The sequence below is a fragment of the Anabrus simplex genome, chromosome 12 (genome assembly GCF_040414725.1).
Source record: "Anabrus simplex isolate iqAnaSimp1 chromosome 12, ASM4041472v1, whole genome shotgun sequence".
Lineage (NCBI taxonomy): Eukaryota > Metazoa > Arthropoda > Insecta > Orthoptera > Tettigoniidae > Anabrus > Anabrus simplex.
In genome coordinates this window covers 8,171,977-8,187,691 of record NC_090276.1, presented here as the reverse complement: position 1 = coordinate 8,187,691, position 15,715 = coordinate 8,171,977, and the positions used below count along the sequence as shown (strand labels likewise).

The 15,715-nt window shown below is 41.0% G+C and overlaps 1 protein-coding gene across 1 annotated transcript in view; it reads left to right on the top strand.

Moving 5' to 3' along the window:
• LOC136884391 (probable glutamate receptor) overlaps positions 1-14,087 on the top strand; it is a 37,419-nt gene extending 23,332 nt beyond the window's left edge. Inside the window, exons 5-6 of the mRNA XM_067156528.2 lie at positions 8,068-8,318; positions 13,751-14,087. Of these exons, the coding sequence (XP_067012629.1) occupies positions 8,068-8,318; positions 13,751-13,979 (480 nt within the window). The 3' untranslated portion in view covers positions 13,980-14,087. The remainder of the gene's footprint in view (positions 1-8,067; positions 8,319-13,750) is intronic.
• The last annotated feature ends 1,628 nt before the right edge of the window (positions 14,088-15,715 follow it).

Genomic DNA, 15,715 nt, shown 5'->3' with positions numbered 1-15,715 from the left:
TACGGTACCGAAATCCTCTAAATTCGAATACACTTGCCTTTGGTTACGCTCGCTTAAAGACCCAATATGGCGACTCCATAAGTAGCATTCGTGACTTGACCTCCCTAGACAGACCTTGTTTATCAGTAACGGGCGCTGTGTTGGGGGGGTGGCGTATTTATTTTGCTGATAGCATTTTTCAACAGACAGAAAAGCAGCTCAAATGAGTTCACGGAAATTCTGCAATACTCAAAAATTTCTCTTGGTTGTCTTTTAGTTTGTTGTTGTAGGAACACAAATTGTCCACTCGATGACTTGTCACTTATTATAGGATTGATCCAACATTTTCTTTGATGAAGAAGGCGACGAACAACCAACGCAGTACATAAAGCAACAACGGAATTAATGGAATTCCTTCCCTGTGCAGAGCAATGTGCAACACACCAATAAAATCACGCCGTGCAAACACGCACGTGTGGCCGTAGCCAAAGCGTCCTCTCGGTGCAGTGTTGCCAGGTCTATAAATAAAAAAATCGGGAGATTGTACGTAAAAAAATTCGGGAGTTTTAATGAAAATGTCGGTAGTTTCTCGAGTACTGAAATTTTATAATACAACTAAATTAAAGAATGTAATAGTCACGTGAAGTTATTATGAGAAAAACATACCATTTCACTCACCCTTAATATCTGGCCAATCTATGCTTCTTCTTCTTTTTCCCCGCTTTTCCTGTAGATGTCGTTATGCATCAGGCGTAGAAACAGTGTGCAGATTTTGTATTCTTTCTTGAATGCAGAAGTCCGCATATCGTTTGAGTGGTCAGTGTATTTCTGGTTTTTGTTTTCATTCGATTGATAGAAGAAAAACCTTTCAACACTGGCAGAGAATGGGGCAAACACAAGAGTGACAACATCAGGATGAATAGCTTAGGAAACATTTGTGATTCGCCTCCCTTTTCTACTTTACATACTGCAGTCCAAAATTATATTGGATCTGTACTGTCAACATTCACCTCCGTGTTTCTTAATATTCGCCACTCAGTGTCAAGATCCTGAATAAAATGTTTAACACACAGCTGATCAACCGACTGGACGTTTGAGTTCAATAAAAGGGGAGATATTACGTAATTCGAGCCTAAAATGAATGCGGGAAAGTACCTAACGAATGATGTTATCGATAAAACGTCACACAGTGGGACGTGGAAAGAGTTTTCCACAACAAATGTACACTATTATGTATCATTTATTATTATTGTACATTTTTCTTAAATTTGGATTGGAAGAAATTTCGGGAGATTTTTTGTTTTTTCGTGTTTCCTGGTGTATTGCAAAAAAATCGGGAGATCTCCTGAAATTTCGGGAGACCTGGCAACACTGTCTCAGTGTCTCTGACCAGCAGGCTGAGGCTACAGTCACACGTGCGTTTTTTCACTTGGAGTTTCAGCGTGAAAATACGCCAGAAATATGGATCACAATAACTTGGACGAGGCGGGCCAGACATAGCGTCATATTCCGCCGGAGAACTGGAAGGGAGGCGCGTCTTCAAGGTTACCCGCTGGAGAATACGCCCAGGTCCATTCGTCGGCTGGTTTTCACGCTAGCGTTTCAACATTTGTCTCGCCTCAAGCACGGGAAAACACGCTGCTCTAGCACTCAAAAGTTACATAGCAGCCACACACAGAGGATTGTGGTTATATGTATCATAACTTATTGAGTTAATTCACAGATGTTAATTATTTTGAAACCGTTTACATCACTTTTCTAGTGCTGTTGGGAAAATGGAATACTGTTTAGCCGGACACCCTGTAATACTCGAAAAACTTGCAACGATTTTCTTTCGGTGTATGTAATAGCAGCCGTTTGGATTCGAGCCAAATGAAAGAGTATGCTGAAGTCCTGACATAGCAGAGCTTCATTGTGATAAGTTAGAAACATCAAATTCATGGGTGTTTGGACAGAAATAAACATTAATATTTCCGAATATTGAATGTGAATTGATAGAATATGATCATGTTCTCTTAAGAACAAAACATGCCATTCATTGTTTAATAGTGTGTATTTTTATTCAGTGTATAAAAATGTTTTTAAAGGTATGTTATAACGTAATATAATAAATCTTTTAAGTTACAATGTCCTTCTGCTGTCAAAGGAAATCCCTTCCCAGACCATAACTCCTAATGTTTGCCCAGTCTGTTGACGCCAAACACAGCTTGATTCCTTGCCAAACTACTGGCACCAGGACAGAAATATCTCTCATCTGAGAACACAACAGTTCTCCACTCCACCGTCCAATGAGCTCTATCTTGACATCACTGAAGTCGCAGATGGCAGTGATTCAGAGTTAGTGGCATGAACGTTACAGGAGGTCTGGCTCGGAGCTGTCCTCCGAGTAATCGATTTGTTACAGTTATCTCGGTCACTCTGGAGCCAACTGAAGCTGGAATGGCTGCTGAAGTTGCAGTACGATCCATCACAGACTTTCGGCTAATACTGCGGTCTTCCCTCTCCGTAGTAGCCCGTGTGCCTTCCCGTGACCATTGTTTCCAATACGGATAAACTGTGGATACATCCCTACAATATCGCGGAAAGTATACCCACCTTCTCGTAGACCTATTACATGGTCTTCGTCGACTAGCGCACAAATCTGTATAGGTGTCATCTTTCAGTTGTGCGAACATATCTCCCAAATTTCGTTTGTTTAGCACAACTGTTCCTTGCTGTTGGGATTTCATTTTCTGCCCACTGTACATAACACACAGTTATAACAATCTTAACAGTTTATTATTTTCTACCAATGCATGGCCACATCCAGTGATTCCTGGCTGGTTCTTAACATGAGCTGCATCATCATGTCGACGTTGATATAGCACCTCACGAAATTCAACCTACCCACTTCTGACCTCAGCCTGTTCAAAGATTTCCTAATCGTTTATCTCCCATTATGACGGGTCAGCTGGTAAGGATTTGACTTCTATCTTCCATCCTGAGAGACAGGGAACCCCTTCTTGCACAGCCCTAATCTAGAGCTTGCGTAGATTTTTGAACAAAGTCCTCTTAGATTTAAGAGTCTGCACAGGAGGTTCATCTTCGACTTTGGAGCTCTCCTTGATTGCTGTTACTTTTGTTAGAACACAGGCTGGTGCTATTCCTGCGAGATGTTAAAGCCTTCCAACTGGAGTCAACTTTAATCGACCTGTTAGAGCTTTTAATAGAGGATTTGTTTTTTGGGCCCCATGTTGCCATTTCTCGTTGAATGTACTATTTTTGCGTCTGCCTATTGGCACAGGTCAGAGCAAATCTCAGTCTCAGCCATGGCTGTGACAGTAAGGAAGCTGCTGGGGTGTGGGTAGCGGTGGGCATGAACAGTGCGGTCCGATGCCCGGGTGCGGCATCCTCGATTACGACTAAACTATGGTGCTGAATTTTTGTTGTATCAAGCCCGGTTTTGAAATTTGTGACGTTTTACCGCGGTTGCAAGTTAACCGGTCGTGAGTGAGTGGATAAGCAGCTAACCGAGGCTTTAAGGCCTACGTTCGCTACATAAACTCACGAGTAAGTTGAACATTACGTACATCCTAAGTGCCGTGATGTCATCGATAAAATGGATTTGGCACCACGGATCGCATGTCTATAATATCATGAGGATGATGAACAGAGACTGTGGCGTCTTTGTTACAATTAATACATGAACAACTCGAGTTTCCAACTGATAGAAATAATCATGTTTCTCCAAGAAGTAATCTAAGTCAGTGAGCATTTCATTTTGAAATGCACTAAACCGAGCTCGATAGCTGCAGTCGCTTGAGCGCGGCCAGTATCCAGTATTCGGGAGAGAGTAGGTTCGAACCCCACTGTCGGCAGCCCTGAAGATGGTTTTCCGTGGTTTCCCATTTTCACACCAGGCAAATGCTGGGGCTGTACCTTAACTAAGGCCACGGCCGCTCCCTTCCCACTCCTAGGCCTTTCCCGTCCGATCTTCGCCATAAGACCTATCTGTGTCGGTGCGACGTAAAGCAACTAGCAAGAAGAAATGCACTAAAATTTGGCGTTCTCGTTCGCTCTTCCTTAATAACCTAACGAAACAAAATTAATTAATTTTAGAACTGTATATTTGGTCCTCAGCCCGAAGGCTCGTTGGATCCTGAACAGTTCCGATATAAGCTGTCATAGATGGCCTAGGCATCACTGAAGAGGCTTACTAGGGAAATGAGGAGTGAGCTAGTTTCCCGTTGCTTTCCTCACCGAGCCAGAAGTTGCTATTACACATCAGTCTGCCAAGCCCACTGAAATGCATGCACCAAGCGACCCTATGAGCAACATTGTCACACCATTCGTAGCAGGGACTGGCTGCATAAGGAATGGCATTACTAACATCGCTCATACCTCAGTCATTTTCATAATTTCAAAGCGAAGGATAAGACAGAGGTACATAAACGAAAGTAACAAAATTGCTCTAGCCTATACCAGAAGACATAGTGCACTGTAATCACTAGCTCCCGCCAGCAATGGCATAATCTTAGAACTAATGAGCTGTAATAAAAGGTAAAAATGACTGCAATGATTCTGACAAGGAGAAAATTGATTACAAAGCATTTTTATGCAAGTGTACAATCATTTTATCATCATCATCATCCTTTCATGTATTAGTCCTATAGAAGAACTGTTATGGTCTATACTAAAGATTTGCATTTTCACGCCATCTCTTCCTGGGACGTCCCAGAGATCTCTTCCCACCAGGGCAGTAGTTTATGACTGCTTTGGGGATCCTGCTTCTGTCCATCCTGTTTAGGTATACTAGCCAATTTCTTTGGTATTCATAGATGTATTCCAATATAGTTCTGCTTTTAAGGTCATTCAGCACATCTGTATTTCTTTTGTATTCCCACTTAGTGACTCCTGCTGTTCGCCGTATGTATTTCATTACAGCTGTAGTTATTTTTCTCTCATCGCATTTCCTCAGAGTCCAAGCTTCACTTCCATAGCAAAGTAAAGGTCTTGCCAAGGTTTTGTAGATTCTTGTATGGGTGTGTTTTTGAACTAATGATGGTCTAACTTAACAACTTCATTGATGATTTCCATACATCTGTTGAATTTGGAGATTTTCTCAGGTATGTCCAGTTCTTCAAAGAAAGACAGTTTGTAGCCGAGGTATTTAAAATCATTTACTCTTTCCAAAATGTTGTTATTTAAGCATGGTTCCTTGCCACAGAAAGCCATTATCTTAGTTTTCTCAGAGGATATTTCCACTGAGTACTTTTCTGAGACTAGGTTTAGAGGTTATACATTGAACGCTGTAAGTCATCTTCTGAGGTGGCGACCTCCCTCTTCCCAACAACTAGTTGGGGGGGACATTCCCATGCTTTCAAGTCTATCAAAGATACAATTGCAGAATGGTGTACAATAATTTAAATACAGTAATATTCATCTTAGAAATAACAAGACAGCTGACGATTCCAGAGAAAACGTAAACAGCTGGGAACTGCATAAATTAGAGACACATGACTGTCGAAAATATCACTGTTTCCTGAATTCATTAGAGTCATCACTGCCTTCTGAATGACTTCCGAGGAGAATAGGGATGTACTGAAACACTACCGATAGATGTCTCACGACCGATACACGGTATGCGCTTGTCGATCTCCATTTGTTCCTATATGTTTTTAATGGAAGTTGCCTAGTTAATTGAAGAAGTTAATTTAATATATCGCAATGGCAGAAAAGAAAACAAGAAAACTATTTTTCCTGAGTACTGCACTGTTCCAATGATCCAAAACCCAAAGTCAATCATATTCATACCATCAGTTCCGTAAAAAGTGATTGCCTGCGCTTCGTAAACAGGACCTAAAAAATAAAACTGTGACTCATAATATCAAGGTCCGCTCAAAGCAGATTTTGTCATTACCGAAACGAATGAATGAGATAATTAATTATATTTAATAAATAATTGTATAATAAGTCAGAGACGTTCTGATTAGATAATATGACCTATTCCAATCATTTTAGCCGGGCTGATTAGCTCGGACGGTAGAGCGCTAACGTTCTAAAACCAGCGTGGCAGGTTCGATCCTGGCATAGTCCGGCGGTATTTGAAGGTGCTCAAATACGTCAGCCTGGTACCTTTACTGGTACGTGAAGGACCTCCTGCGGGACATAATACCGGCACCTTGGCAGCGCCTGGCAAGATTAAGACCTTCAGTCCTTCTCTTCCGTCCAACCAGGCACTGAAATATGCATATATTACAATGTGTTACTTTACACTAATTAGATTAAATACAAATTAGATTAATAATAACAGAAGAATGATGAGTGATGAGATTAAATTAAGATGAAATAAATTATATATAATAAAAGGAAAATTTCACAAAACTAATACCCTACATGTAAAAAAGTGGTAGTACATCAAATTAATAACATTTGGATAACAAAACGGTTAAGAATTTTAAACTAATATTTTACCAGTACAATCATGGCAATAGAATGGTTGTGAGTTGTACCATCAAGTTTACAGATGCATAAAATGTCTCCAAAGTGCTTCCTTGAAAGTGCGAATAGCACTTAACCCTCTGATACTTTCGGGAGGGAGGTTCCACTCACGGCAGGCAAATTACTGTGCACGAATGACCGTAAATGGCAGTTCTATGTTTAGGTAAAGCAACGATGGAATTATTAGTAGATCTGGTGTTAAGACTGTGATGAGAAGAGAGGTATTTGAAATACGAAGTAAGGTAAAATGGCTGTGAAGAATGAAGGATGTTATGGAGATGGCATATGGTATGCACAGTGCGACGGATTTCTAGTCAGGGCCAAGATAGGTGGTTGTATGAAGGAATTTCATGGTAGTCGAAATGAGGGAAAACCAGAGCTTCTACCAACCTTTCTTTTTCGTTTTCAGGAAATAAGTATTTATAGCCGCGCAGCGTGTACAATGCAGAAAATGTTTTCTGGGTGATGTTCGTAACATGCATTTTCTATGACATGTCATCATCGAAAATAACGCCTAGGACTTCTACTGATGACATGAATGGCATGTTACTATTACATAACCTTTTAGATGGAATCTCTGGTCGATTGACCTTCGCGAGTAATGCCTGGCATCCAAGGATGATGACTTGCGTTTTTGTTTGGTTTAACGTAAGACCACACCTCAAAACCAAGAAGAAAACGATGTTAGATCCTGACTGATTTTCTCTATGGCCGGAAATATTAGATCTGGAGATGTGTGGAGGTTTATTTGTACATCATCAGCGTAAATATGGTATTTACAGTGCGTTAGGTTTTGGGAGACATCATTAATGTAACTAGAAAAATGAGGGGCCCTAACACAGACCCTTGGGGCACACCACACTGCACGAACTGCCGAGTTGATTTGTTTATCCTATCTCTAACACACTGCCCACGGCCATGCAGGTAGGAATGCAACCAAAGGAGGACACTGTCCGAGAAATGGAGGTAATACAATTTCGAGAGCAAAATGTCAATGTGAACAGAGTCAACAGGTTTGCTCAAGTCTAGAACTGTCAATTCCTTGTTGGCCATTGCTTCTCGAATGCCTTCTGTGACCTTCAATAGTGCCGTTGTAGTGCTGGGTGCAGGACGGAAACCAGATTGTAGTGCGTCAAGTAAGTCGTAGTTACATAGAAATGAGAACGTTAGCACACAAAATGGTGGCATGGAGAGCTGGATCAAAGCGGTCTATGGACTGACTACTCAAACAAAAACCAAAACAACAACAAAAACATTTTTCAAGTCTAGAATGTCATTCATTTTCTCACAATTCGTGAACCTGCCATTCTTTTGAGGATACAATAATGTTTCTTTCAATTTATCGGTACCCTGTATCTCTCCTTTGGATGGAATCAAAGAATATATTACCTGTACCCCGTGCATATCCTAAGAGGCTACTAAGAGGGAGAACAACGAAAGAATCTGTACTCACTCTTTCGTCCTTTGAACCCAAAACCATATCCACGATTCTTTTCCGTGTGGAATTTTTGCAATGAAAATGTATTTTCTCGGGTTCCTCTCCACCCAGTGTGATAGACGTTAGGTCACATCCATTTCTGGAGTTTTTTCAACTTGTTCTTCCCGCAGGAAGGCGTCGGTGTCAGGAAGAATCTCTACGAAAGTAAACTCGCTCCGACGCTTAATGAGCTACCACCGGTGAAAATTGCTGGCTTCCAGCGGGCCTGCAAGGAGAACTACGCCTTCTTATGCAATGACATCTTTGTGGATTACAACGCGATCAGCTGTGACTTGTCCCTCTTCTATATCACGACTTCCTTTAAATCCTTGGCCTACATCCTGCCCAAGAAGAGCCCGTACGTCAGGATCATAAACTACACGTGAGTATGCAGAGTGTTTCCCTTCCCGTTGCCTTTCTGGAAATATGCAGCCCTTGTCTTACTGATGTAGAATCCTTTCATTCCGATGTAACCTAGTCAAAAACGACTCACTTGAATCATCTAAAGGAAATGCACTGAGTGGCTAAAAGTCATGAGAAGATGATGTTAGTAACGAGTTGCTCCTCAAAACGGCGAGGCATCGACTCTACAAGGTTTGGAATCGTTCTGGAGGGATCTGGAAGCATGCATCTTGCACTGCTACCCACAACTGGCCTCGTGTAGTTGGTGCAGGTTTCATGGAGAGTACACCAGCATCCACAGCATCCCGTACATGCTCGACTGGATTAAGATCGTGTGATCTAGAGGGCCAATCCACAGTTGTAACTTCACTGGAGTGCTCCTCCAACCACCTGCGTGCCACCACAGAGCGGTCACATGGTGCAGTGTCCTGTTGAAACATGGTATCTTCATCAGGGTATTCTAGGGTCAGAAAGGGATGCAGATGGTCTTAAAGAATGTCCACATAACTTGCACGTGTCAGCGCTCCCTGCAGCCGGACAATGGGGCCTGATTGCGACCATGAGAACGCCACCCAGACGATAATTGAGCCACCTCTCGCCTGGACACAACTTCGTTGACACGCAGGATCCATAGCTTCATGGGGCATACGCCACACTCTCACGTGTCCATCAGCTCGATACTACAGGAACCGGGATTCATCAGACCACACCACACGGCACCACTGCTCCACGACCCATTGCCGGTGTTCGTTGACCCATTCAAGTCTGTCTCAATGTCGAGGTGTCAGCAAAGGCTTGTGCAGCCTGTGCGGTGCAGTTGTCCCCTTACACCCCTAGAAGAAATGGGTTCCTGACTCCCAACATTCAACTGGGCGGTGATCTGACTCACAGTATGGTTCTACGGAGGCGACGTGATGTCCGTTCGTTAAACACCTGTGGTCTTCGCGTGCGGCGGTTTACGCGGATGGTAACATTCTCTCTGCGATATTGAAGATCCACCCTCAACATTGTTGACCTCGGAAACCAAAGTTCGTGTGTAATCTCCGCAATGCTATGACCCGTGCACCACACGCCGATGTTAACTGGCGACGTGTAACCACTTCACAACACTGGTGTCTGTGACAAACTGCTCAGCCACGTTGGAGCTAGCCGCAATGCTAAGGGGTCATACATGGCATATTTTCTAACGTGACTTTTGACCACTCAGTGTATATCGGAAAAATAGTGCAATTTAATCTCACCATACCCTTAGTATTGACCGAAAACTGCTAGAATCAATTCCGAACTGGTTCAGAATTTAGATGGAACAGCCTAAATTCAGAACCAGTTTTGGATTTCTGTTGGAACAAACCTATTACAGTGCAATGTACTGAGGAAGAGAGAGAAAGAGAGTTGAGATAACAAGTAAACTTTTAATTACATACATTAATTAAATTTTCGGTATAAACATTCAGGAAATAATTAAGATAGGACTAGCTGCAATACCCGTTACATATGGATTATTGTAGATCTTATACGGTTAAAAGTTAAATGGTGCAACATGTTAATGAGAATGCTTTTAATGGAGTAAGTTTTCAGCGTACGTGATGTTGACAAGTTTTAGGAAACTATAAAATTTAACTTTCGTAGACGTTTTCCAAATTCGGTATATCCTAATTGTGGCTAAGAGTTAATTCATTTCATGATACCGGGTCTGTACACAACACTCTGAGAAGTGGTAGGCCTAAAATTTTAACCGAGCCAACAAAACTAACTTGACGAAATTTCCGATGTAACGTCGAGGAGCTCCACTGAATCAGTGTGGACATCAGCACAGGTGACCAGCGTTTCCGTGCGGTCAACACACAACAACTTAAATTGCATCCTAGTAGTTTACAGTTGTCCACGAATTAAGAGAAATCCTCTGGTTTTTCATCACATCATCACTTATATGTTACTTATTTCATTCTACGGGGTAACTGCCTTATTTCCATACTGAGTAATAACAATTCCTTGAAATGACACTTCACTATATCATATTATTATTACAGCTTATAAATCTCATGTTTATCCCGTATTGGCTCAACACAACTAAGGTTAAGTTATGAGTAGGTTCCCACCTTCCAATACTTATCAATTTCTGTATAATAGGTTTATTAATTACATAATATAAACCATCTTAATCTCTAGTACATGTTTCGTTCCGATTATGGAACATCTTCAGCTAAAATTTGACAAAATGGCAAGACAATTAAAACACATTGATGTTATTAAAATACAAAAGCTAAAAGATATGACAGAATGGCACGAAGATTAAAACATATGATTATGATGATGAAATAAAGTTCATTCATGTTGGTTAAAAATTAAACAAGTCAGTGTTCAAGTGACGAAGTGATGAATGAACACCCCTCGAAACGGACATTGTTCCACGGAACCGACGGTATCTGCAGAAGAGAGGTTCGACTGTGCCCAGCAACTACTTCACGTTACTCGTTTAAAAATTCCATCTTCGAAGCAAACACCTCACTAATAACGTAAAAATCGCTTCCTGTAATTGTTACGTAAAAAATTATTTCTGCACTGTACTGTCCCAAGTTTGAATTCAACTTGTCAAAATGACAGTAAAACGTGAACCAGTAGTGTTAATATCAACCCAAAAAAGGAAATTACTAAAGGTACAAAGGAAAGTGCTACTAGTACCATGCCAATTTATAATGTGACAATGATACGATGGTGACAAAATCATGCTTCGAAAATACAAATCACCGAAAATAATTTAAAAGCTCACAAGACGATGAAACTGGCGAAAAAATGATAGGCTTAATATTGTGTTATATCAATGGTTTGTTCAAGCCCTCACGGAAAGAATTCTCCTTTCGGAACCAGTTGTAAACGCAAGAGCTACTGATATGAAAATCAATCTTCTTTCGGATTCTTCTTTCAAATAGGCGTATACTAAATACGTTCCATCGTATAGTTAGACAGGTATCGGACAGGGCTGTATTTTATAACTTATCCTCACCATCCGCTTTGTTCTGTGGAAAGCACTAAATAGACCAAGCGCTGGGATCTCGTGGTATGACCCCATGCAACTCACTGACCACCGTTTTGCACTGCTGCCGGAAACCACTACCTCTGTACAAGGAATGACTAACAGCTTAGACACCGAGGCTCGAAAAGTTGTATTACGTATCATTGTTCATAAAACAGAAATCATATTGATTGGTAATGACGCTTCTATCCCACCGATCACCGTTGGGCAGCAGCCAATTGAGCAAGTGAAACAATTCACCTAACTCGGTAGAGTCTTATCACAAAGTGGCAGTGCAGATATGTGCTACAGAACTGGCGAAGCCTCAACAGTCTTTCAGCCCGTGAGACCATTCTGGTCCGCTTCAACGGTCGATACTCAACATTTATAATACACTCGTTCCTGCCAGCAGCGATATACGCCAGTGAAACATGAAAAATTACAGCGCAGACAGCACGGAAACTCAACATATAATTTGCGCAAAATTTTGGGAGTACCGAGTCGCCAATAAAACATATTTTACGAAAGAATGGCTGCAGGAAAGTGCAGGTTGGTGTGGTGGAACGTCGACTGCGTCTTCGCTTACCAGAGAGTCGATGTTCGAAGAACGCTACGCGATATGAGCCACCAGGAAGCAAGCGGAAGCCCGGCAGACCTCGTGAAACATGGCGCCAAACTTTCGAGGATGATGTATGAATTATTAATAGAAGGTGGAGCGATATCGAGAACGCCTCTACAAACAGGACTCGTTGGCAGAAACTTGTTGCCGAATGTCCTTTGCATGCAAGGAACCGCCTCGCAAAGCCCATTTGAATCGGCCGACGAAGAGATTTGATCGGCTAAATTCAGCAGCTGATAAAATAACAAGAGCACGAGATATCGATTTTTCAAATTATTCATCAATCATAACCCCTGTTTACGTTGTTTCGGACCACCATGCATATGTGCGGACATTTATATTATCTTCGCATTATTTCTCTCTTTCGCTCAAGATTAAATTGTGATTTATTAATTTGTCACGACATTACCTAACCTAACATTACCACAACATAACCTAACTTAACCTAACCTAACCTAACCTAACCTTACCCCAACATAACCTAACCCTATTATTTTGTAATTATTATTTTTTCACCGGTGTAAATACCCATGTGGAAAAGAAATGTTCTGATCTAATGTCCTTAGCAACTAAATAAAGAAGTCTTATTAACACAAAGAAATAAATGCGCTAACTGGATTAAATCCACTATATAGACTTATTTAATAAAGCCGAGCTTTCCACCAAATTGCATTGGCTTTCATCAGAGCATGTGAAGTATTGCCTCCGACAGCGAGCAAGGAAACTCAACGTATTATTTGTGCAAAATATTTGGAGCACCAACTCGCCAATAAAATTTTTTGCGAAAGAATGGCTGAAGGAAAATGCAAAGTAATGTGGTGGAATGTCGAATTTGTCTAGCAGGCCATATATTTCGCTTAGCAGATAGCCAGTTAGAGGGGAGGCCGTGGATATTACGGTTATAACTTCCACATTCCTTCATTTTTTGCTCACTGTCGGAGGCAGTACTTCACATACCCTGATGAAGGCCAATGAAATATGGCGCAAAACTCGGCTTTATTAAGGGGCGAGACCTAGCTCAACACGGGGAAAATCAGAAGCAACTTCAATAATGTCAAAATTCTAATTATAACACTTTAAAATAAAATGTTCAAAATTTCCCGCCTTTTCAACAATATATCACGGTTTCCTTCGTAACTCTCTTACTGTTTCAGGATAATTATGTTTTTTCAGAGTTTCCTCCCATAGTGTTGTTCTACAATCTGTACCTCATTCAGATCAATAGGATGTAAATTAGATTTTATATAACATATTTATTTACAAAAATATTCATATTTTCTGGTGCTCGGAATAAAAAACCCGACAAAAAATCCAAATCACAGTCTATGTTAATGATTGAGGTTCATTTTGTAGCTCGAGGTTTGATACACACTTTAAAATAGGAAAAGAACGAAAATACTTATAAACTTGGAATTTATAAGGGAAACAGTGATGTAGTGTTAAAAAGACGGGGAATGTTGAACATTTTATTTTAAAATATTAAAATTATTAAAATTCTGACATTATTGAAGTTGCTTCTGGTTGCCAGGAAGCATGCCAATACTGGGATATGTGCAGCAATTGTCAACAACAATTTAGCATATTTAGCAATCGAATGAATATTAACCGTTTTTTCCCTTTGTTGAGCAGGGTCCCCACTTAAATGAATATACATAGTGGCCTTAATCCAGTTAGCACATTTATTTTTTTATGTTAATACAATGAGCCACGAAAACCTACGTTCATTAAAGCAGTCCTATTACTTAGGATATGAAGTAACAAAAGTGTCTCTCGTTTTCAGGCTGCGTCAGATGAAACTCTCAGGCGTGTTGCGCAGACTGCGGGACTTGACAAGGTTAACAGCCCGTAAGCAGGATCGGCCGACGTTCAAAGTGGAGATGCATCACGTCATCATCTTGCTGCTGCTGTGGGCGTCAGGAGTTGTACTGAGCCTCGCCGTGTTCCTCGTCGAAGTGTTCGTCGACTGCAGAGTCAGAGTTCGACACTCGGATGTTATATACCTGGATTAATAATAATAACGAAAAAGAAACCCATTTACCCCATGCGACAATCAAATGATCATAAATATGCCTCTTGGTCATGGTCATGCATCACGGCTACTAATTTCACATGAACACGTGCCATAAAACAGCCTACACGATTGCTAGGTAACACTGTCTGACCAAGCGTCCATACCTTACATCATGACCTGCACGATTGTTATGGTTGCACTGCCGTCACACACTTCCGCGACGCATATTTTTAGATGACCCCAACCATACGACATATTTATCCCAACAAATTTAGAATGAAGCTCTGTCTCGAACATGTACGGACTTGGAGCTTCATTAACTAGGGTACGACACTAATTTGATTGTGTTTAGAGACAGACCAGTCACAAGACGACGAGAAGTGTTTTACAGGACGCCGACTTGTTATGGTAACTTATCACTGGACTGTAGGTATCCGTTCTTGCAAGCCTTTGCGCCGGGGCTCGGAACTTTGGCGATGGTGGTAGTAATTACTGTTTTAACCATTTCGTGGCCAAATTATTTAAGAAATGAATCTGACATAAATATGTCTGAGAGCTGAGATCATCCGAAAATATTTGTAACGAAATAGCGTCACGTAACAAAATGTGTGAGGGAAGTGTAACCTAGCAACCGTGCAGGCTTTGATCTAAGGTATGGATGGATGGTCAGACAATGTTATCTAGAAACCATACAAGCTATGTCTTATGGCTGGTTGTCATCTGAAATTAGCAGCCGTTGATGCATGGCCATGACCGAGAGCCATATTTATGATCACTTGACTTTTACACATAGGGAAATTTTACACCATCTTTTGGAAACTAAACGTGTTTTTGTAGGGATGGGGGTGAAGGAATGGAGAATTAATTCTTTCGTAACTTTTCAAATGCTGCAACCGAAAATAAGAACTTTTGGGAACTATGCTTCCCAATAACCAAACGCTTGCACACTCAAAAATGAGGACATATTCTGAGAACATGTTCATTCATTGTATACTACAAAGAAGTAACCAATATTTCTGATGGATACAAAACCTCCAGTATTCCTTGAAGAGAAAAATGTTCCACTGATAAAGACTTCCAAAAAATAAAAGAGTTTTAAACACCTGGACGGTGGCCTATTTTGTCTGTAATATTCCGAACAGCGCTCGTATTAGCAATGTAATGTAATAGAACATAGAGATAAATAAATATGATGAGAGGAAGAACGTGGATTCCTATGTTTTACCACTACATAAACCGGTTGCGGCCGGTGTTTATTCTATTGGTGTCAGAAAATTCAAAATTTTTAAACAAATCTTCCAAACTTGCAAGCACAGACGGTGCATGTTTACATGTGCTCAAAGTTACAGTACAGTCCAAAAGTTAAACATAATCACTAAACGAGGCCATACCACCTGTTAGGAATGTCAGACGGATTGCTGAACAAACAGAAGCTGAATCACACACCATGTCACACAACTTGTCCAAAAAAGCAGTATCGGAAAGGTTCTGATAGCTAAGGTACACCTTTGACAACAACTAACAAAACTTGGCAATGTCTTCCACAAGAAAATATGCCGTTAATAGGGTGTATGGTTATCCCTGACGGCCATACATGCTTCGCAGCGACGTGGCATGCTCTCTATCAGATGGTCCAAAGGATTTTGTGACAGTCGATCCCATTCCTTCAAAAGGGCAATGCGAGAAAATATGTCCATAATAACGATAATGAATTTCCGCCCTTTCGTTGCGGAT